The sequence below is a fragment of the Mobula birostris genome, chromosome 2, assembly GCF_030028105.1.
Source record: "Mobula birostris isolate sMobBir1 chromosome 2, sMobBir1.hap1, whole genome shotgun sequence".
In the NCBI taxonomy this organism is placed as follows: Eukaryota; Metazoa; Chordata; class Chondrichthyes; order Myliobatiformes; family Myliobatidae; genus Mobula; species Mobula birostris.
In genome coordinates, this window is record NC_092371.1 from 156,624,097 (window position 1) to 156,647,636 (window position 23,540).

A 23,540-nucleotide genomic window follows, 5' to 3' on the forward strand; every position below is an offset into this window, starting at 1 on the left:
ATATCTCCCGGAACAGCCTAGAAGACATGCACTTACGGGGTGCAGTCTCGCATGGCCCTTGTGGGCAAATGATTCCTTGCTGGTGTCATTGACTGAAGCGTCACAGGAGATCGTTACATTGAGACAGCCGGTGCGGCTGTCAGGGGCCTCAGTGATTGGGTGATCGCTCTCTCTCGTTGGGTGGGGGGGGGGGGAGAGTTTGCTGCCAATTCTCAAGTTAGCGACACTGAAAATAAAAACAGCACTGCAGACTGTAACATTGAAACAGCAAGCTTTTAGTCTCTCCTCGCTCTGTGGAAAGGCTGACACCTCTCTTCTCTCCTTTGTTAGTAAGAGACAGAGCTTGTGGCATGTCGGACCATTGGGTAAACAGTGGTTTTCAATGGACTGCTCTTGGTGTCTTTGGGGGCTTTGCTATTGCTTGCATAGTAGGTGATGGGAAGGCTAAAGCCTTTTGCATTAAGAGCGGAGAGGCTGAGGAGGGAAGGATTGATGCCTTGCTGCTGATTGTGTGGGAGGAGGGAGGGGTGCTTTGGGGTTCAGGTACAACAGTATCATTTAAGGAACATTTAGAGAGGTAGTTGGAGAAGACAAGTTTTGAGGGATACAGGTCAAATGCAGGAAATTAGGACTAAATGGGTTAGCATGGACTGATTGGGTTGAAGGGACTATATCCATGTGGTATTGCTCTATAACTGTATGACTCTATACTTCTTTTGCGGTTGCTTAACTTTCACAGCCAGTGTTCATTTGGTAGGAGAGTTGCATCTCAAACAAAAGATAATGGGTTTAAGTACCACTTTATAAGCTCTAGTACTGAAGTAGAGTTTGCCGTGTTTAAGACACAGTTTAGAACAAAATTGAACATTTCTCATTTGTTTCAAAGAGTACCAGCTGAATACTCAAGAAACTCAACATTGTCAGGATAAAGCAACCCATGATTACCACTCAATCCATTACCGTCAATATCACAAACTTGTGCAGCTCCTTCCTAGCTGACATGTACAGATATCAAGACTTTCTCATCAGCAGCTCCAGACCTGTGACCACTTCCAAAGCCATTAAACGTAGGATAATATCAGGAGATGCAGATTTCCCTCCTTGACTTAAAAATGTCATACTTCATTGATTGCTGCTGGATTAATATCTGGGAACTTAGGTATGGGGACAGTTTCACCGGGATTGGAATGGCTCAAGCAGGCACCATCTCCAGACAGGCCCTTCAGCTCATCTAGTCCATGCTAAACCATTTAAACTGCCTAGTCCCATCGATCTGCACCTGGAGCATAAACAACCATACTGCTACTATCTATGTACCTATCCAAACTTCTCCTAAACATTGAGATCGGGTTTGTATGTACCACTTGTGCTGGCAACTTGTTCCACACTCTTACGACCTCCAGAGTGAAGAAGTTTTCCCTCCTGCTGCCCTTAACCCATGAACTCAAATCATAGTCCCACTCAAGCTCAGTGGAAAAGCCTGTTACATTTACCTTATCTATACCCCTCAGAGTTTTGTACACCTCTATTAAATCTCCCTTCAATCTTCTACATTCCTAGGAATAAATTCCAAACCTATTCAATCTTTACTTATAACTCATCTCCTCCAGTCTTGGCAACATCCTTGTAAATTTTCTCCGTACTCTTTCAATCTTTCCTGTAAGTAGGTGACAAAAACTGCACACAATACTCCAAATTGGGCCTCACCAATGTCTTAGACTACTTCAACATAACATTCCATCTCTTGTACTCAATATATTGATTTATGACGGCCACTGTGCCAAAAGCTTTCTTTACGACCCTATCTATCTGTGCTGGCACTTTTAATGAATTATGGATCTATATTCCCAGATCTGTTTGTTCTCTGCCCTCCTCAGTGCCCCAATGTTCACTGTGTAAGACCTATTCTGGTTGGTCCTACTGAACTGCACTTGTCTGCATTAAATTCAATCTGCCCTTTTTCCAACTAGTCCAGAACCCACTGCAAGCTCTGATAGTCTTCCTCACTGTCCCCTACACCCCCAATCTTGGTGTCATCTGCAAATTTGCTTATCCAGTAAACTACTTTATCATCCAGATTATTGATATAGATGACAAACAACAACACAACTAGCACTGATCCCTGTGGCTCTCCAGTAGTCTCAGGCCTCTAGTCAGAGTGTGAACCATCTACTACCACTCTCTGGCTTCTCCCATAAAGCTGATGTGTAATCCAATTTCCCACCTCATCTTGAATGCTTAGCAACTGAACCTTCCTGACCAACCTCCCATACGGGAACTTGTCAAATGTATTGCTGAAGTCCATGTAGACAACATCCACTGCCTTTCCTTCATCAACTTTCCTGGTAACCTCCTCAGCCATGATGACTATCGTTAATCAGCCCACATCTATCCAAATAGACGTATATCTGGTCCTTTAGAATACCTTCTAATAACTTTTCCACTACTTTTGTCAAGCTCATTAGCCTATCATTCCCTAGTTTATTTTTAGAACATTTTTATACAGCGGAACAACACTAGCTATCCTCAATCATCTGGTACCTCACCTGTTGCTAAGAATGACTTAAAATCTTGGCTAGGGCCCCTGTAATTTCTGCACTTGTCTCCCACAGAGCCCATGGGAACACCTTGTCAAGCCCTGGGTATTTGTCCTTCCTAATTTGCCTCAAGACAGCAAACACCTTCTCCTCTGTAATCTGGTTAGGGTCCATAACTTCACTGCTGTTTTGCTTCACTTCTATAGACTCTGTGTCCATCTCCCGAGTAAATACAGATGCAAAAAATCCAGTCAAGATCTCCCCCAGAAACACATATCAAATTTGCTGGTGAACACAGCAGGCCAGGCAGCATCTCTAGGAAGAGGTACAGTCGACGTTTCGGGCCGAGACCCTAGAGTCCTGATGAAGGGTCTCGGCCCGAAACATCGACTGTACCTCTTCCTAGAGATGCTGCCTGGCCTGCTGCGTTCACCAACAAATTTGATGTGTGTTGCTTGAACTTCCAGCATCTGCAGAATTCCTCATGTTAAGATCTCTCCCAACTCTTTTGGGTAAATGCATAGATTATTATTCTAATTTTCCAGAGGACCAATTTTGTTCCATGCAATCCTTTTGCTCTTAACATGTCTTTTAGGGTTCCCCTTCACCTAGGGCACCCTCTTGCATTCTTGCATTCTTATAGCCTACCCGATTTCTTCCTTTTTCAAAAGTATGTCATTTGTTCCTACCTGCCTACACCTTGCTATGCGTCTTTTTTTTCTTAAGCAGAGCCATAATGTCTCTTGAAAATCAAGGATCCCTAAACCTGTTATATTTACCTTTTATTCTGACAGCAACATATACAAACTTTGTACTCTCAAAATTTAACTTTTGAAGGCCTTACACTTACCATGTACACCTTTGCAAGAAAACAGCCTGCCTCAATTCACACTTTCTGATTCCGTCAAAATTGGCTTTTCTCTAATTTAGAATCTCAACCCACAGACCAGACCTATCTTTTTCCATAGTTACTCTGAAACTAATGGTATTATCATCATTAGATGCAAAATGCTCCCCTACATGAACTTCTGTTATTTGCCTTGTCTCATTCTCTAATAGCAAATCAAGTATCACATGCTCTCTTGTTGGGACTTCTCTGTATTGATTAAGGAAAGTTTCTTGAACATATTTAACAAACTCTATTTCATCTAGTCCTTTTATGCTATGGAAGTCCTTGTCAACATGTGGAAAGTTAAAATCACCTACTACAACAACCTCAAGTTTCTTTCAACAATCTGCAATCTCTCTACAAATTTGTACCTCTAAATTTCTTGGACAGTTGGTGGTCTATAATATAGCCCCGTTAATGTGGCCATACCTTTCTTCTTCCTCAGTTTCACACATAAAGCCTCACTAGACGACTTCTCCAGTCTACCTTGATTGAGATTTGTAATGACATTTTCCCTGACTAGCAATGCCACCTCTTCTCCTTTAATCCCTCCTGTTCTGTTGTATCTAAAGCAACAGAATTTCAGAATTTTGAAGTGCCAGTCCTGCTCCTCCTGAAACCAAATCTCACGAATGGCTACAATATCATAATCCCATGTGTTGATCTAGTATTGAAAGATTTGGATAAGTAAAAAAACATGCTAAAACCATAATAATCATCATACTTGTAAAGTTTTATTTTTAGGTAAAGCTTAAATATTAAATAAATAGATTATCACATAATAGTTACTTTATTCTCATTATCTGGTAATTTTATGTTGCTGTTTTGCCAGCTTAGGTAATTATTATTTTGACATGCAATTGGTATTCAATGCTCGACAGTGGCATAAAGTGAAATTAGATTTGTCTGTTGCAGGAAAATGCTGTTAAACTGCCTTATTTTCTGTTCTAAGCTTAATTATCAACAGTGTAAACTGATGATATTTAAACACCAGTCAACACAAATATTTTCTTTTTCTTCTTCGCATTCTAGTGACGGGGGTGGGGGTGTTTGGCAGGGTATCAAAATTAGCCAGGTCACATGAAGGGATCATGGCAGTAGAAACAAACAGTTCTATGCTACAGTCTATAGTTAAACATAACCCACCAGTCCAGTTATCTAATTCACAGCAAGAACTGCACAACAGTGCCATATCATCAATCTGGGTCAACTTAAGTGCCTTGTTTCAAAGTACCTTGGCGACTTAAAGAATGAATGTCACTACTAGAGCATCATCCAATTAGAGCACAAAACACAGTTTCCACATTTAAGAGCAGATACAAAAACATACAAATACTCTCAAGAATCAGGATAACTTGCATAATTTTCCATCCACAATTCTTAATATTGGTTCAGCATCCAAGAAATGCACTTGAACACAATTTTATGAACTCTACCTCACACGATATATTGAAGTATTTATTGTTATGTGACTCTTCTATATACAGTATTACACACACAGTCGTGTAATCACAAATTTGAGTTTACAAGAATGAAGGTACAGTAACAGCTTAGAATAGATCACTGGCCAGTCTAGCCCGTCACACAAAACTTTCATGTTCTGTTACATCACAACAAGCACACTCCACAAACCACCAGAAAGTCATGTGATTTCTTGGAAGCGGAAAGTAAGTTGAAATAATGACAAGAAAACACTATTCCAAAACATGATGCAACTAAGAACAAAAGAATTAAGAGTAGTACTGTGACTTACGTTTTGCCGTAATCCCACAGGGCACAGTATGGATTATAAGTTCCCTAAAAAAAGACAACAGTTGTAAGTTAACCTCCTCAATACACACTCTTTTTGGCTAATGAGATAAGGCATAAAAATGGTCTGTTATCATTGTAAATTCTCTATGTGATGAAATAAAAAGATGCAATTAATGCCCCCACTGCAGATACAAAACCTCAATGATGAGGACATACACTACGGTATGTGAGACTAGAACTAGAGAACATAGTTTCAAGATTCAGGGGAGAAAATTTAGGACAGAGATGAGGAGAAACTGTTTTTCCCAGAGAGTGGTGAATCTGTGGAATTCTCTGCCCAGGGAAGCAGTTGAGGCTTCTTCACTAAATATATTTAAGATACAGTTAGATAGATTTTTACATAGTAGGGGAATTAAGGGTTATGGGGAAAAGGCAAGTAGATGGAGCTGAGTTTACAGACAGATCAGCCATGATCTTATTGAATGGTGGGGCAGACTCCTGCTCCTACTTCTTATGTTCTTATGAATGGTAAAACTCTCAGGACTACAGGGAATCAGACAGTAAGCCCATAAGTCACTTAAGGGGACAACATGAGTTGATAGGTGGTGAGTAAGGCAAATGAGATGATGGCCTTCATTATCCAGGGGACTGAAAATAATTTCATATTGCTCAGAGTATTGTGTGCATTTGTGTTTACCACACTATAGGAAGGATTGAGTAGCAGAGGGTGCAGAGAAGGTTTCTTTTAGGACATAGGAGCAGAATTAGACCATTTGGCCCATCAAGCCTGCCTTGATATTTGATCATAACTGATTTATTACCCTTCTCAACTCCATTCTCCTTTCTTTTCCCCCGTAAGTTTGACACCCTTATTCATCAAAAAACTATCAGCTTCCATTTGAAATGTGCTCAATAACTTAAACTTCACAGCCATCTGTAGCAATGAATTCTGCAGATTCGCAACCCTCCGGCGAAATAAATTCCTCTTTATCCCTTTTCTGAAGTGACATCTTTTGAGAAGGAGAAACCAAATTCCAATGTGTCAGTATTTCAGTGGAATAAAGGAAATTATTATACAATGGCATGAGAGGGGAACTGGCCAAAGTTGACTGGAAAGGGACACTAGCAGGAAGCACTATTGGCTGGAGTTTCTGCATAAAATAAGGGAAGTGCAAGACAGATATATTCCAAATAAGAAGAGGTTTTCGAATGGAAGAAGGAAGCTACTGTGGCTGACAAGTGAAGTCAAAACCAAAGTAAAAGCGAAAGAGAGGGCATACAAGGAAGCCAAAGTTAGTGGGAAGATAGTTGGAAAGCTTTTAAAAATTTGCAGAAGGAAACTAAGAAGGTCATTAGAAAGGAAAAAAAGGATTATGAAAGGAAGCTGGCGACTAATATCAAAGAAGATACTAAAAGCTTTTCTAAGTATATGAAGGGTAAAAGAGAGTTGAAGGTAGATAGAGGACCAATAGAAAATGGTGCTGGAGATGTTGTAATGAGAGACACAGAGATGGTATTGGAACTGAATGCGTATTTTGCATCAGTCTTCACATTGGAAGGCATTTGCAGTATACCGGACATTCAAGAGTGTCAGGGAAGTGAAGTATGTGCAGTGAAAATTATGACTGAGAAGGTGCTCAGGAAGCTTAATGGTCTGAGGGTGGATAAATTTCCTGGACCCGATGGAATGCACCCTTGGGTTCTGAATAGCTAGAGAGATGGCGGAGGCATTAACAATGATCTTTCAAGAGTTGATAGGTTCTGGCATTGTACTGGATGATTGGAAAATTGCAAATGTTACTCCACTATTTAAGAAGGGTGGGAGGCAGCAGAATGGAAACTATGGACCTGTTAGCCTGACATCAGTGGTTGGGAAGTTGTTGGAATCGATTGTTAGGGATGAAATTACGGAGTACCTGGAGGCACATGACAAGATAGGCCAAAGCCAGCATGGTTTCCTGAAAGGAAGATCCTGCCTGACTAAACTACTGCAATATTTTGAGGAAATTACAAGCAGGGTAGACAAAGAAAATGCAGTAGATATGGTATACTTGGATTTTCAGAAGGCGTTTGACAAGGTGCCACACATAAGGCTGCACAGCAAGATAAGAGCCCATGTAATTACAGAGAAGTTACTAGCATGGGTGGAGCATTGGCTGATTGGCAGAAAACAGAAAGTGGGAATAAAGGGATCCTATTCTGGCTGGCTGCCGGTTACCAGTGAAGTTCCACAAGAGTTGGTGTTGGGACCACTGCTTTTTACGATGTATGTCAATGATTTGGACTATGGGATTAATGGACTTGTGGCCAAATTTGCCGATGATACAAAGAATGAAACATAGAAACATAGAAAACCTACAGCATAATACAGACCCTTTGGCCCACAGTGCTATACCAAACATGTACTTATTACAGAATTTACCTTGGGTTACCCATAGCCTCTATTTTTCTCAGCTCTATTTACCTATCCAAGAGTCTCTTAAAAGACCCTATTGTATCCGCACCCATCACCATTGCTGGCAGCCCATTTCACGCACTCACCACTCTGCGTAAAAAATTTACCCCTGACATCTCCTCTGTACCTACTTCCAAGCACCTTAACACTGTGCCCTCTTGTGTTAGCCATTTCAGCCCTGGGAAATAGCCCATGACTAGCCACACGATCAATGCCTCTCATCATCTTATACACCTCTATTAGGTCACCTCTCATCCTCCGTCGCTCCAAGAGAAAAGGCCAAGCTCACTGAACCTGTTCTCAGAAGGCATGCTCCCCAATCCAGGCAACATCCTTGTAAATCTTCTCTGCTCCCTTTCTATAATTTCTACATCCTTCCTATAGTGAGGTGTTCAGAACTGAGCACAGTACTCCAAGTAGGGTCTGACCAGGGTCCTGTATATCTTTAAAATTACCTCTTAGATATTGAGCTCAATCCCACGGTTGATGAAGGCCAATACACCGTACGCCTTCTTAACAACACAGTCAACCTGTGCAGCAGATTTCAGTGTCCTATGGACTCAGACCCCAAAATCCCTCTGATCCTCCACATTACCAAGAGTCTTACCATTAATAATATATTGTGCCATCATATTTGACCTACCAAAATGAATCACCTCACACTTATCTGGGTTGAACTCTATCTGCCAATTCTCAGCCCAGTTTTGCATCCTATCAATGTTCTGCTTTAACCTCTGACAGCCCTCCACACTATCCACAACACCCCCAACCTTTGTGTCATCAGCAAATTTACTAACTCATCCCTCCATTCCTCATCTAGGTCATTTATAAAAATCACGAAGGGAAGGGGTCCCAGAACAGATATCCTGAGGCACAGCACTGGTCACCATCTACAACCACTCTTTGCCTTCTGCGGGCAAGCCAGTTCTGGATCCACAAAGCAAGGTCCCCTTGGATTCCATGCCTCCTTACTTTCTCAATAAGCCTTGCATGGGGTACCTTATCAAATGTCTTGCTGAAATCCATATACACTACATCTACTGCTCTACCTTCACCAATATGTTTAGTCACATCGACAAAAAAATTAATTCAGGCTCGTAAGGCATGACCTGCCTTTAACAAAGCCATGCTGACTATTCCTAATCATATTATGCCTCTCCAAATGTTCATAAACCCTGCCTCTTAGGATCTTCTCCATCAACTTACCAACCCATGAATAAGACTCACTAGTTTATAATTTCCTGGGCTATCTCTACGCCCTATCTTGAATAAAAGAATAACATCTGCAACCCTCCAATCCTCCAGAACTTATCCTGTCCCCATTGATGATGCAAAGATCATTGCCAGAGGCTCAGCAATCTCCTCCCTCGTCTCCCCCAGTAGGCTAGGGTATATCTCGTACAGTCCCGGTGAGTTATCCAACTTGATGCTTTCCAAAAGCTTCAGCACATCCTCTTTCTTAATGTCTATATGCTCAAGCTTTTCAGTCCATTGCAAGTTATCCCTACAATCGCCAAGGTCCTTTTCTATAGTGAATAATGAAGCAAAGTATTCATTAAGTACCTCTGCTATGTCCTCCAGTTCCACACACACTTTTCCACTGTCATAATTGATTGGTCCTATTCTCCCACATCTTATCCTCTTGCTCTTTACATACTTGTAGAATGTCTGGGGTTTTCTTTAATCCTCCTTGCCAAGGCCTTCTCATTGCCCCTTCTTGCTCTCCTTATCATTGGAAATGTGAGATTGCTGGGGAATAAAATGGACGAACTGACTGCGCTTGTCAGGAGTCAGAGAACATTCGGGAGAGCAGTGTCATGTGCTTTACTGAGACGTGGCTGCATGAGGACATACCCGATCAAAGCGTTTCCATAGAAGTCTTCCAGACCATTCGAGCTGACTGGAATTGCACAGAGAGTGGTAAGCGTAAAGGAGGGGGGCTGGTGGTTCTGGTAAATAACAGATGGTGCAATCCTGGGCATATTACGATCAAGGAACGTGTCTGTAGCCCGGATATTGAACTTTTTGCTGTTGGACTCCGGCCATATTATTTGCCAGGGGAAATCTCGCATGCAATTGTGGTTGTTGTGTACATCCCTCCCTCTGCCAACCCGACATCGGCGTGTAACATCATTTACACCGTCATAGCCAGATTACAAACCCAGCACCCGACTGCCCTCATTACCATCTCGGGTGACTTCAACCAGGTTACCATGGCTAGAACACTGCCCAACTTCACGCAGTATGTGAGCTGCACAACCAGAGGGGAGAGGACTCTAGATTTGATGTATGCTAATGTTAAGGATGCATACAGCTCCTCTCCCCTCCCCCCATTGGGAAGGTCAGATCACAGCCTGGTGCATCTAAAACCCTGCTACGTGCCTCTGGTGAAGAGTAAACCTGCAACCTCGAGGACAGTGAGAAAATGGTCGGAGGAGGCTTATGAGGCGCTCCAGGGTTGTTTTGAGGTGACAGACTGGCAGGCACTCTGTGAGCCACATGGAGAGGATATTGATGGGCTCACAGAATGCATCACTGATTACATCAACTTCTGTGTGGACTGCAATGTTCCGACAAGAACTGTCTTTTGTTATTCAAATAACAAGCCATGGGTGACAAAGGACATTAAGGACATCCTGAACGCTAAAAAGAGGGTGTTTAGAGATGGAAATAGGGAGGAGCTGAGGGCAATACGGAGGGACCTGAAAGCCAGGATGAGAGAGGCTAAAGGCAGGTACAGGAGGAAGCTTGAGTGGAAACCCCAGCAGAACAACATGAGAGAGGTCTGGAGGGGGATGACGACCATCACTGGGTTTCGGCAAACTAGCAACAGGGGAGCTGAGGGCAGTGTGGACAGGGCCAATGAACTTAACCTATTCTTAAACAGATTTGACAGTGTGGCCCCTGCCCATCCCACACATGAGACATCTGTTGTCGGCCCCCAACCAACACATATTCCACTCTCCCCTCCTTACCCCTCCTCACAGTCCCCCACCCTGCTCTCATGACTATACCCCTTCCCTACATGAAACCACCACGGTGGGCTTCACAGCTCTACAGGTGAGAAGACAGTTGAAATGTCTCAACCCAAGCAAGGCTGCAGGACCAGATGGTGTCAGTACCAGGGTGCTCAAAGCCTGTGCCCCTCAGCTATGTGGAGTACTTCGCCATGTTTTCAACCTGAGCCTGAGGCTCCGGAGGGTTCCTGTATTGTGGAAGATGTCCTGCCTCATCTCTGTGCCGAAGACGCCGCACCCCAGCGGCCTCAATGACTACAGACCGGTGGCATTGACCTCCCACATCATGAAGACCCTGGAGGGACTTGTACTGGAGCTGCTCCGGCCTATGGTCAGGCCACACTTAGATCCCCTCCAGTTCGCCAACCAGCCCCAACTAGGAGTTGAGGATGCCATCGTCTTCCAACTGAACCGTGTCTACGCCCACCTGGACAAGCCAGCGAGCACTGTGAGGGTCATGCTTTTTGACTTCTCCAGTGTGTTCAACGCCATCCGCCCTGCTCTGCTGGGGGAGAAGCTGACAGCGATGCAGGTGGATGCTTCCCTGGTATTATGAATTCTTGATTACCTGACTGGCAGACCACAGCACGTGTGCTTGCAACACTGTATGTCTGACAGAGTGATCAGCAGCACTGGGGCTCCACAGGGGACTGTCTTGTCTCCCTTTCTCTTCACCAATTATACCTCAGACTTCAACTACTGCACAGAGCCTTGTCATCTTCAGAAGTTTTCAGATGACTCTGCCATAGTTGGATGCATCAGCAAGGGAGATGAGGCTGAGTACAGGGCTACAGTAGGAAACTTTGTCACATGGTGTGAGCAGAATTATCTGCAGCTTAATGCGAAAAAGGCTGAGGAGCTGGTGGTAGACCTGAGGAGAGCTAAGGTACCGGTGACCCCTGTTTCCATCCAGGGGGTCAGTGTGGACATGGTGGAGGATTACAAATACCTGGGGATACGAATTGACAATAAACTGGACTGGTCAAAGAACACTGAGGCTGTCCACAAGAAGGCTCAGAGCCGTCTCTATTTCCTGAGGAGATTGAGGTCCTTTAACATCTGCCGGACGATGCTGAGGATGTTCTACGAGTCTGTGGTGGCCAGTGTTATCATGTTTGCTGTTGAGTGCTGGGGCAGCAGACTGAGGGTAGCAGACACCAACAGAATCAACAATCTTATTCGTAAGGCCAGTGATGTTGTGGGGATGGAACTGGAGTCTCTCACGGTGGTGTCTGAAAAGAGAATGCTGTCTAAGTTGCATGCCATCTTGGTCAATGTCTCCCATCCACTACATAATGTACTGGGTGGGCACAGGAGTACATTCAGCCAGAGACTCATTCCACTGAGATGCAGCACTGAGCGTCATAGGAAGTCATTCCTGCCTGTGGCCATCAAACTTTACAACTCCTCCCTTGGAGGGTCAGACATCCTGAGCCAATAGGCTGGTCCTGGACTTATTTCATAATTTACTGGCATAATTTACATATTACTATTTAACTATTTATGGTTCTATTACTATTTATTATTTATGGAGCAACTGTAACGAAAACCAATTTCCCCCGGGATTAATAAAGTATGACTATGACTACTTCATTCTTAAGCTCCTTCCTGCTAGCCTTATAATTTTCTAGATCTCTGTCATTACCTAGTTTTTTGAACCTTTCGTAAGCTTTTCTTTTCTTCTTGACTAGATTTTCTACAACCTTTGTACACCATGGTTCCTGTACCCTACCATCCTTTCCCTGTCTCATTTGAATGTACCTATGCAGAATGCCATGCAAATATCGTCTGAATATTTGCCACATTTCTGTCATATATTTCCCTGAGAATATCTGCTCCCAATTTATGCTTCCTAGGTCCTGCCTGAAAGCATATTTCCGCTTACTCAAATTAAACGTTTTCTTGACTTGTCTGTTCCTATCCCTCTCCAATGCTATGATAAAGGAGATAGAATTGTGATCACTATTTCCGAAATGCTCTCCCACTGAGAGACCTGACACATGACCAGGTTCATTTCCCCATACCAGATCAAGTACAGCCTCTCTTCTTGGAGGCTTGTCTACATATTGTGTCAGAAACCTTCTTGAACAGGTGGAGGAGTGGGAATGTTGAGGAAACAGGGAGCTTGCAGAGAGACTTAGATAGTTTAGGGGAATGGGCAAAGAAGTGGCAAATCAAATATAATGTTGGAAATTGTATGGTCATGCACTTTGGTGGAAGAAATGAACAGGCAGGCTATTATTTAGATGGGGAGAGAATTGAAAATGCCAAGATGCATAGGAACTTAGGAGTCCTTGTGCAGGATGCCCTGAACGTTAACCTCCATGTTGAGTCATTCATGAAGAAGGCAAATGCAATGTTGGCATTAATTTCTCGAGCTATAGAATATATAAGAGCAGGAAGGTGATGTTGCGGGTCTATAACAGGGGTCCCCAACCTTTTTCGCACTGCAGACCGGTTTCATATTAACAATATTCTTGCAGACCGGCCAACCAGGGGTGGTGGTAGGGTTGCCAATGGACAAGAATAGCAGTCAAATATGCTGGGTTTACCCCGAGGGAGACTACAATGACCATGAAGCCTTGCGCGGGCACCAGTGCGCATGCGAGTACGATTTTTTTCTACAAACCATTTTTGGCGATTCTGTTTGACGGGGGAGGGGGGTGTTATTCACGACCGGGATATCAGTGATAAGTGGCTAATACACTCAATTTCCTTTCTAAAAGGGTTTATCTAACGAATTTAATATTAAACACACAGCGCATATTTTCCTCGCATGAATATAGTGAGAAGTCAATTATCAGGGGAGCTTGAAGTAAGTGTTGAACGAACTTCCAGTAGAAGTGGTAGAGGCAGGTTCGATATTATCATTTAAAGAAAAATTGGATAGCTATATGGACAGGAAAGAAATGGAGGGTTATGGGCTGAGTGCAGGTCGGTGGGACTAAGTGAGAGTAGCGTTCAGCACGGACTAGAAGGGGAGAGATGGCCTGTTTCTGTGCTGTAATTGTTATATGGTTATATAAGTCAATAGCATCATAACATTTTAAGTAACGTTTGGATATTAAACACGCAGTGCATATTTTCCCCGTATGAACATATAAAATCATTGCAACACACCAATATCGCTGAATCAGTGGGAGCCCTGGGCTTGTTTCCCTGCAATGAGACCATCCCATCGAGGGGTGATGGGAGACAGCGACACTTGAAGGGGGTTCCTTGTGTCCAGTCTATTCCGCAATTTAGCTTTCGTTGCATTCATTGCAGAGATATGTTGGAAATGGAAGCAACGTTTTCAGTGCTTTCCTGACTATCTCAGGATATTTAGCCTTGACTTTGATCCAGAATGCCAGCAGAGATGTTATGTCAAACATACTTTTCAGCCCGCCGTCATTTGCAAGCTCGAGGAGTTGATCTCCTTCCCGCGCTGAAATGGATGACGCGTGTGTAATGACCTCGCATGCGTTCAAGCTCAACAGTGGATGTGACAGGGAAAGAGAAAAGGTGCAGCTGACTCCTATCGCAAAATCATATCGCTTCCTCGCGGCCCGGTAGCGCATGCTTTGCGGCCCGGTGGTTGGGGACCGCTGGTCTATAAGGCACTCGTGAGACCACACTCGGAGTATTCTCTGCTGTTTAGGGCACCTTATTTTATAAAAGATATACTGACATTGGAGAGGGTTCAGAGAAGATTCACAAGAATGATTCAGGGAATGAAAGGGTTACTGTATGAGGAAAATCTGGCAGCTCTTGGGCTGTATTCCTTGGAGGTCAGGAGAATGAGGGGGGATCTCATAGAAACATTCAGAATGTTTAAATAGATTAAATATGGCAAAGTTATTTCCCAAGGTAGGGTAATCTTGGACAAGAGGGTACATCTTCAGGATTGCATTTACGACTGAGATGCGGAGAAATTACTTCAGTTAGAGGGTGCTAAATCTGTGGAATTTGTTGCCATGAGTGGCTGTGGAGGCCAAGTGATTGGGTGCATTTAGATTAGATTAGATTATGAGGACACGCAGTTCTATTTTATTGTCATTTAGTAATACATGCATTAAGAAATGATACAATGTTCCTCCAGAATGATATCACAGAAACACCAGACAAACCAAGACTGAAAAACTGACAAAAGCAACATAATTATAACATATAGTTACAACAGTGCAAAGCTAATGAACAGACCATGGGCACGGTTAAAAAAAAAGTCTCAAAGTCTCTTGAAAGTCCCATCATCTCACGCAGATGGTAGAAGGAAGAGAAACTCTTTTCCTGCCATGAGCTTCCAGCGCCGCAAACTTGTCGATGCAGCACCCTGGAAGCACCCGACCACAGCCGACTCTTGAGTCTGTCCAAAAACTTCAAGCCTCCGACCAGCCCTCCGACACTGAGCACCATCTCTGCCGAGCACCTCGACTCTGGCCCCGGCAACAGGCAATAGGCAAAGCCGAGGATTTGGGGCCTTCCCCTCCGGAGATTCTCGATCGCACATTAGCAGTGGCAGCGAAGCGGGCATTTCAGAAGTTTCTCCAGATGTTCCTCTGTGCTTCTCACAGCTGTCTCCATCAAATCAGGATTGTGCATGGCATCCTACTTCACAAATATGATAGCATTTTGGAGCGACCGAGATAGATAGGTTCTTGATTAGCTAGTGCATCAGAGGGTATGGGGAGAAGGCAGGGGAGTGGGGATGACTGGAAGAATTGGATCAGCCTATGATCGAATGGTGGAGCAGACACGAGGGGCAAAATGGCCTACTTCTGCTCCTATATCCTATGGTCTTATTTTTGTATTCTGAGCATGTGCCCTCTGGTCTTAGATTCCCCCACTCCAGGAAATATCCTCTCCATGTCCACTCAATATTCAATAGGTTTCAATTAGATCCGTTCTGATTTGTCTAAGCTCTAGCTAGTACAGGCCCAGAGCCATCAAAAGCTTACTTTCCTTACCTTCCTGCAGTTCTTCTCGTGAAGCTCCTCTGGACCCTCTCCAATGCCAGCACTTCCTTTCTTAAATAAGGGGCCCCAAACTGCTTACAATACTCCAAGTGCGGTCTGATTCATATTGACTGGCACCTCCTGACTGCAAAGGGGGATAGGTGGGGCTGAATTTGTCAGGTATGTTCAAGAAGGATTCCTGATACAGTATGTGGACCGCCCGACAAGAGGAGAGGCCATACTGGATCTAGTTCTCGGTAACGAATCTGGTCAGGTGGCAGACGTCTTGGTGGGGGAGCATTTTGGTGAGAGTGACCACAACTCCCTTAGCTTCAGCATAGCTATGGAAAAGGATAAAAACAGACAAAATGGGAAAGTACTTAACTGGGGAAGGGCTAACTATGAAGGGATGAGGCAGGAACTAGCAAGAGTAAATTGGAAACAGATGTTCAAGGGTGAAAGCACAGAGGTAATGTGGAGGAAGTTTAGGGACCACTTGTGCTGGGTTCAGGATTGGTTTGTCCCACTGAGACAAGGAGAAAATGGTAGGAAAAGGGAACCGTGGCTGACAAATCATGTGAGGCAACTCGTCAAGAGGAAGAAGGAAGCATATGTTACATATAAGAAGCAGAAAGCAGGAGGGGCTCATGAGAAATACAGAGTCGCCAGGAAGGAGCTTAAGAAAGGATTTAGGAGAGCTCAAAGGGGGCATGAGAAGGCCTTGGCATGTAGGATTAAGGAGAACCCCAAGGCGTTCTATGCATATGTGAAGAAGAGGAGGATGACAAGAATGAAGGTGGGGCCGCTAAAGGATAAAGAAGGCAACATGTGCCTGGAGGCGGAGGAGGTTGGGGAGGTCCTAAATGAATACTTTGCTTCAGTATTCACAAGTGAAAAGGACGTTGATCGGGGTGGGGTTGAAATAGAACAGGCCTGTGTGCTGGACAATGTGGAGATTAAGGAAGAAGAAGTGTTGGATCTTCTTAAAAACATCAAGATTGATAAGTCCCAGGGCCGGACGTGATATACCCCAGGTTTCTGTAGGAAGTGAGAGAAGAGATTGCTGGAGCAGGAGCTATGATCTTTGAATCCTCTTTGGCTGCAGGGGAGGTGCTGGAGGATTGGAGAATGGCAAATGTAGTTCCCTTGTTTAAAAAAGGTAATAGGGAGAATCCTGGGAACTATAGACCGGTGAGTCTTATGTTGGTGGTCTGCAAAATATTGGAAAGGATTCTTAAGGATAGGATCTACGAGCATTTGGTGAAGTACAGTCTACTCAAAGATCATTAACATGGCTTTGTGAAGGGAAGGTCGTGTCCCACGAGCCTAATTGAGTTTTTTGAAGAGGTAACAAAAGAAATTAATGAGGGTAGGGTGGTAGATGTGGTCTACATGGATTTTAGCAAGGCATTTGACAAGGTTCCCCATGAGAGACTCATCCACAAAGACATGAGGCATGGGACCAGTGGAACCTTGGTTGTTTGGATAAAAAATTGGCTTAAAGGAAGAAAGCAGAGGGTAGTAGTAGAAGGAAAGTATTCTCCCTCAACGTCGGTGATTAGTGGAGTGCCGCAAGGATCCGTCCTGGGACCCCTGATCTTTGTGATTTTTATAAATGATCTGGATGAAGAGGCGGAAGGATGGGTGAGTAAGTTTGCGGATGACACGAAGATTGGGGGAGTTGTGGATGGAGCTGTAGGCTGTAGAAGGTTACAAGAGAATATAGACAGGATGCAGAGTTGGGCAGAAAAGTGGCAGATGGAGTTCAATTCAGATAAGTGTGAGGTGATGCATTTTGGAAGGACAAAACAGAAGGCTGAGTACAGTGTTAATGCTCCGTTACTTAAGAGTGTGGATGAACAGAGGGACCTTGGGGTTCAAATCCATACATCCCTCAAGTTCGCTGCACAGGTTGATAGGATAGTTAAGAAGGCCTATGGGATGCTAGGCTTCATTAATAGGGGGATTAAGTTCAAGAGTAGCGAGGTCATGTTGCAACTCTACAAATCTCTGGTGAGACCACACTTAGAGTATTGTGTTCAGTTCTGGTCACCTCATTATAGGAAGGATGCGAAAGCTATGGAGAAGGTGCAGAGGAAATTTACCAGGATGTTGCCTGGATTGGAAAACAAGTCTTATGAGGCAAGGCTAGCAGAGCTGGGACTTTTCTCTTTGGAACATAGAAGAATGAGAGGGGACTCGATAGAGGCCTACAAGATCATGAGAGGCATAGATAGGGTGGATAGCCAGTACCTGTTTCCCAGGGCACGAATAGCAAATGCCAGAGGGCATATGTACAAAGTTAAGGGTGGGAAGTTTAGGGGAGACATCAGGGGTAATTTTTTTTTTACAGAGAGGGTTGTGGGTGCCTGGAATGACTTGCCAGGGATGGCGGTGGAGGCGAAAACATTAGGTGTTTTTAAGAGCTTCTTGGACAGGCATGCGGATGAAAGGAAAATAGAGGGTTACGGGGTAGTGTAGGTTTAGTACTTTTTTTTAAGGAATATATGGGTCAGCACAACTTCAAGGGCCGAAGGGCCTGTGCTGTGCTGTAGTATTCTACTGTCTAGTGTCTAGTGTCTAACCAATGCCTTACAAATCTTCAGCATTACATCCTTAGGTTCACCATATCATTGTCTGATATGGAACATTTCAGTTGAGAGGAGTGATTGGATCGTATGGGATTCTTTTCTTAGATCAGAGAGGATGAGGGGGAACCTGGAGAATATTTCGAAATTCTGATAGGTATAGATCAGTTGGATAACAGGAACCTGCATACGTTTAAAGTGAAGAGAAAGATCATTACAGGGAAGCTAAGGAGAAGATTTTTTTTTCACACAGAGTATGTTTGCAGTTTGGAAGTTGGTGGAGGTATTAAAGTCATTGTCTGCTAACTGTTGTTCATGAGAATGATCCTGGGAATTGAAGACCATTTGATTGCCCTGGGCCTGTACTCCCAGGAGTTTAGAAGAATGAATGAGATCCCATTGAAACTTATTGAATATTAAAAGTTATAGATAAAGTGGACGTGGAGAGGATGTATCCTATAGTGGGGGAGTCTAAAACCAGAGGGCACAATCTTAGATTACAAGGATCTCCCTTTAGAACAGAGGTAAAGAGGAATTTCTTTAGCCAGAGGACTTGATGGACTGAATGGCCTAATTCTGCTTCTATGTCTTATTGTCATATATTATTGATGAGTACTTCATGGACTTAGTGCTTCTCTCTATATGATTCAATAATTTTTTATCTACCACTAATTATTACACGGTTCGACTTGTTATGACTGTGTGTATACAGTACAGTATGTATTTGTGAAGTAACCGGTGACCTCTTAATTCAAAACTGCAGAGTAGCAGTGACAACGTTGCATACGACCTCCTTGATTCACCATTTGATATTCAATGCAGAAGACAATGAGAGTGGTGGGATAGAAAATGGCCAACACAGTTATGTTCATTTTGCACTGCAACTTCAGATTCTTCTCCATTCATTACTTTCATGGCATCAAAGAGTCCTAAATCTGCACAGTGAGTGGGTTTTTTGGGTTTGTAATCCTATGTCTTTTCAGGCAGGTCAAAGCTGGATTATTGAACTCCAGTCAAGACAGAAACGTGGCTGTGAATGTACAGTACTGTGCAAAAGTCTTAGGCATATATTGTACATATAGCTACAGTTATATTGCTAGGGTGCCTCAGGCCTTTGCACAGTACTGTAGCAATTTTATGCATTGCACTGTACTGCTGCCGCAAAAAAAAATTCATGACGTATGTGAGTGATGATTAACCTGATTCTGATATGGGTCTCTATTGTGGACTGAGAGTGGGAAGGGGACAGGGAAAGGGGAATCATGGTTGACAAAAGGGAAAGGGAGAGGGGAGGGAGCGGGAAGCACCGGAGAGACATCCTGTAATGATCAATAAACTAATTGTTTGGGATTAAATGACCTTGCTTGGTGTCTCAGGGCAAACTATGTCTGCACCTATGCTGCCTCCTGCTCCTGGCACCCTTTCTCTCCCACCTATCCCACACCCCTCCTGTGGGTGCTTCACCTCATCACTGCCAACAACCTTTTCTCCAGCTAGATTTACAAACTCGGTCTCTGCTCCACATTGACTAATACAGTACTGTGCACAAGTCTTAGGCACGCTCGCTATATATATGTGCCCAAGACTTTACACAGTACTGTAAAAGAACCTGGTAGAACTCAGTGGTTAGGCAGCATCTATGGTGGGAGATGCACAGTTGACATTTCAGGTTGTTAAGATAGTTGGTTATTCATCCTTTAAAGTCTAAAAGTTTTCAATAGGCCTTATGGCAATAATTTCTCATGGGAACCGGCAAATAACGAAGTTGGACACAATGATCTGGAAACTGTAAAGCTTCCAGCAGAGTGTATTCAATGGCTACCTGGTCCTCTCATTATATAGCCCCAACTACAAACTCAAGGACTCAATTGCATCTAAACTAAAATGCGTGGAACCAGAATTTCTCTGGTCACTGGGTGTGAAACTAGAATCAAAGAGTTGGCATGAATATTAGCCATGAATCAATCAAGCTTGTGTGATGGGTCAGAAAGGGGTGGGGTAGTAATCAAACTTTATGCGTTCAGGGAGGAGTGGGGGAAGGATTGCAGTCTGTACCTTCAGTTAGAGAGGGATGACACAGTGATTGCAGCCTGTGACTTGGGTTGAGGGAAGAGACTGAAGTCTGTGCTTTGGGTTCAGGAAGAAGAATCATAATCTGTTCTGCTTTAGTGAAGTGGAGAGGGTGAATGGAGCTTATACTTTTAGAGAGGGGCTGTGAAGGGGAATAATCAGGTTGGCCAAGTATCATGGAAGAAGGTGCAGGATTGCTATGCAGATTATTACAGAAGACCACTGACCTGGATCATGCAGAAAATCCCTGTGGAAAATCAATGCCCATGGTCACTGCCATGGATTATCGTACCATCCCAGGTTTCCAGCCACTGCTGAGGAACACCACCCAAGAACAATGCCCAGAATTACTGTGGTGGCATGCTAAGGGGAAAGGGTAAATTCACAGCACCAATTTGATGCCTCTGCAGATCATCAGATCGGCTGGCCAGTGAATGGGCTAGAGATATGGCTAGTAATTTCCCAGATACGGAGGGGTCTCACCTTAAAGGGGTCCTAGTCCTTCCTGCACTTGGCTGGGAGAACAGGACACAGATTGAAAGTGAGAGGGAGGAAAGATCCAAGGAAAGTACGTTTTTACACAGAGTGGTGGGTGTCTGGAATGTGCTGTCAGAAGAGATAGTGGAGGGAGATACAAAACAGACATTTGAGAGGCTCTTAGACAGGCACAGGGATATGCAAAGAATGGAGGGATATGGACTGTGTGCAGGAAGAAGGAATTTGGTGTCATCATCTGAATTCATTTGGCACAACATAGACGGTCCCTCTTCTGTGTTATAACGGTATGATTCAAGTTCTTCACCATACTCCAAATGTAGAACAGAACCAGTGAGGATGTCATTTGTGTGTCCCTGGTGTGAAAATAACATCAGTGGCACAAGTATGTCTCATGCCAGAAGTGCCAAGTTAAATATAAAATGACTTGGAATCAATCGTGATCATTTGTCACTTTGGAAACAGTGTTAATTTCATAACATTGGAAGAAGACTAGTATCTTACTACAGCTAAGATAACACAAAAAACACAAATGTTGATTTATATAGGACTCTCAAATGATGAGTTAACCCACTGAAGACCCTGAGCAATCTAGTTGTCCTTTTATAAATATTCATTCCCATGTTATTAAAATAACTGATTTCCTGCAATTTTCTTGTGAATGTCGTTAAACCTATAATTAATGAACTGCACTGAGCCATGAAAATTTCTTCATTCCAAGAAATTTGCCAACTGCAAATGCATTCTATTTTTGACCCTGGGTTATAAAATAATTCTGATTTAGAGATCGTACAACTGACCGTCGATGTTTTACTCGGGTAGCAGTGGACATCCAGTTGGAAGTTTGAGAGAAGTTCAGGAAGCAGCACAAAGGTAGTTAGAGGAGGAGTTCTGTAGTAGGACAAGTTTTGTGGCAGGGAAGAGGAGTTTAGGGAGAGCACATCCTGGTGGACGGGACACCAAAGGCTGAATGATATTCTATCTTTCACGTTTATTATAGACAGGAATGAAGCCAGATGACTAACAGAGAAGAGTGGAAGCTTGTGGATTGGTGGGGAGAGGGGCAATATGAGCAAAAGTTGCTTTCTGAGGGCTCGGCTACAGAACACCCACCAAAGATTAAATGATTCTAGAGTTTGAATAAGGTGGTGAGAGTAGAATACTGAGATTTCCTTGCATTGGTGAGCTGTACCATACATCTAGCCTGTCAACAGTATTGTAATTGGTCAATTATTTTCACATGTTCCAATAAATCATGAAAGGCTTTGTTTCACATGCTATCCAAACACATCATTCCAAACATAGGTACATTGTAGCAGCACAAAGAGAAAAGTAATAGCAGGATGCAGAATATACTCTTACAGTTACAGAGAAACTACATTGCAGATAGACAAATATGATGCAAGGGCCATAATGAGGCAGACCTCAAAATCAAGAGGTGATTCAAGAGTCTGATAGCAGTGAGATAGAAGCTGTCTTTGACCCTGGTGTTGCAGGCTCTCAGGTTTCTGTACCTTGTGCTTGCTGGAAAGGGACAGAAAAGAAAATGAATGGCATGGAAGTGCTCTTTGGTTATGATGGCTACTTTTCTGAGGTAGCATGAAGCGTGGAGTGAATCAATGGAGGGGAAGTGGTTTTCATAATAGATTGGGCTGAGTTCACATTTCACTGTAATTTTTTGCAGTCTTGAGCAGAGCAGTTGGCACACCAAGCTTTGATTCATCTGGACAGAATGATCACTGTGGCACATCTCTAAACATTGGCGAGGGTCATTGGGGACATTCTAAAGAAGGAAAGTGGCTTGTGTGCCTTCTTGGCCATAGCATCAATGTGGTTGGGCCAGGACAAGCTATTGGTGATACATACACCTGGGAACTTGAAGGTCTCAACAGTCTTCACCTCAGCATTACTGATACATGATGTGTATCTGACAGTGATACACATGTCTTACACCACGGTAGAAATAAATGACAAGTTACCAGGATAAATATTTTGAGGCAGAGAAGCAGTCCCTACAGCATGACAATTTTTGCTCTGGGCACCAAACCATACTAAACATGGTCTCTTGGTCATCCCTGAAAACTTTGATGTTAGTCCTCTTGGAGCAACTTGCCATGAAGTTGGGCATACTTACATTCGCTAAGTGAGCCAGTTCGATCTCCAGCACAGATTCAGTGATCATTGGTTCTGGTCTAACTGTCACAGCGATTACTTTTGAATTCACAACGGTATAATTTCTGGAAGGAAAGCAACAGAAAGAGAAAATATTCAAACAAAACAATTCAAGGAAATTCTGGTTCACAGACTGGCAGTGTCTTGATTTTAAAATTTATTTTTTATGAAACCATCTAATATCATACTCCTCTTTTACTTTCATAGCTACTTCTAATAGTCATAGTCATAGTCATACTTTATTGATCTCGGGGGAAATTGGTTTTCGTTACAGTTGCACCATAAATAATCAAACAGTGATAAAACCATAAATAATTAAATAGTAATATGTAAATTATGCCAGGAAATAAGTCCAGGACCAGCCTGTTGGCTCAGGGTGTCTGACCCTCCAAGGGGGGAGTTGTAAAGTTTGACGGCCACAGGCAGGAATGACTTCCTATGACGCTCTGTATTGCATCTAGGTGGAATGAGTCTCTGGCTGAATGTACTCCTGTGCCCATCCAGTACATTATGTAGTGGATGGGAGACATTGTCCAAGATGGCATGCAACTTGGACAGCATCCTATAGCCTTCCCAGCCCTAATTTTACTCTCCACCATTTACTCCTGTTGGTCATTAGTTTCAAATTCTT

The 23,540-nt window shown here is 43.4% G+C and overlaps 1 protein-coding gene across 9 annotated transcripts in view; it reads right to left on the minus strand.

The window, feature by feature from the left end:
- The window catches only part of adgrb3 (adhesion G protein-coupled receptor B3), an 817,113-nt gene that overhangs the window by 275,810 nt on the left and 517,763 nt on the right, over positions 1–23,540 (minus strand). For all 9 annotated transcript variants that reach the window (XM_072250523.1, XM_072250502.1, XM_072250515.1 and 6 more), the window contains 2 exons: positions 22,872–22,974; positions 5,180–5,223 (listed from right to left, as the gene is read on the minus strand). In XM_072250523.1, coding sequence (XP_072106624.1) covers positions 5,180–5,223; positions 22,872–22,974 — 147 coding nt within the window. The remainder of the gene's footprint in view (positions 1–5,179; positions 5,224–22,871; positions 22,975–23,540) is intronic.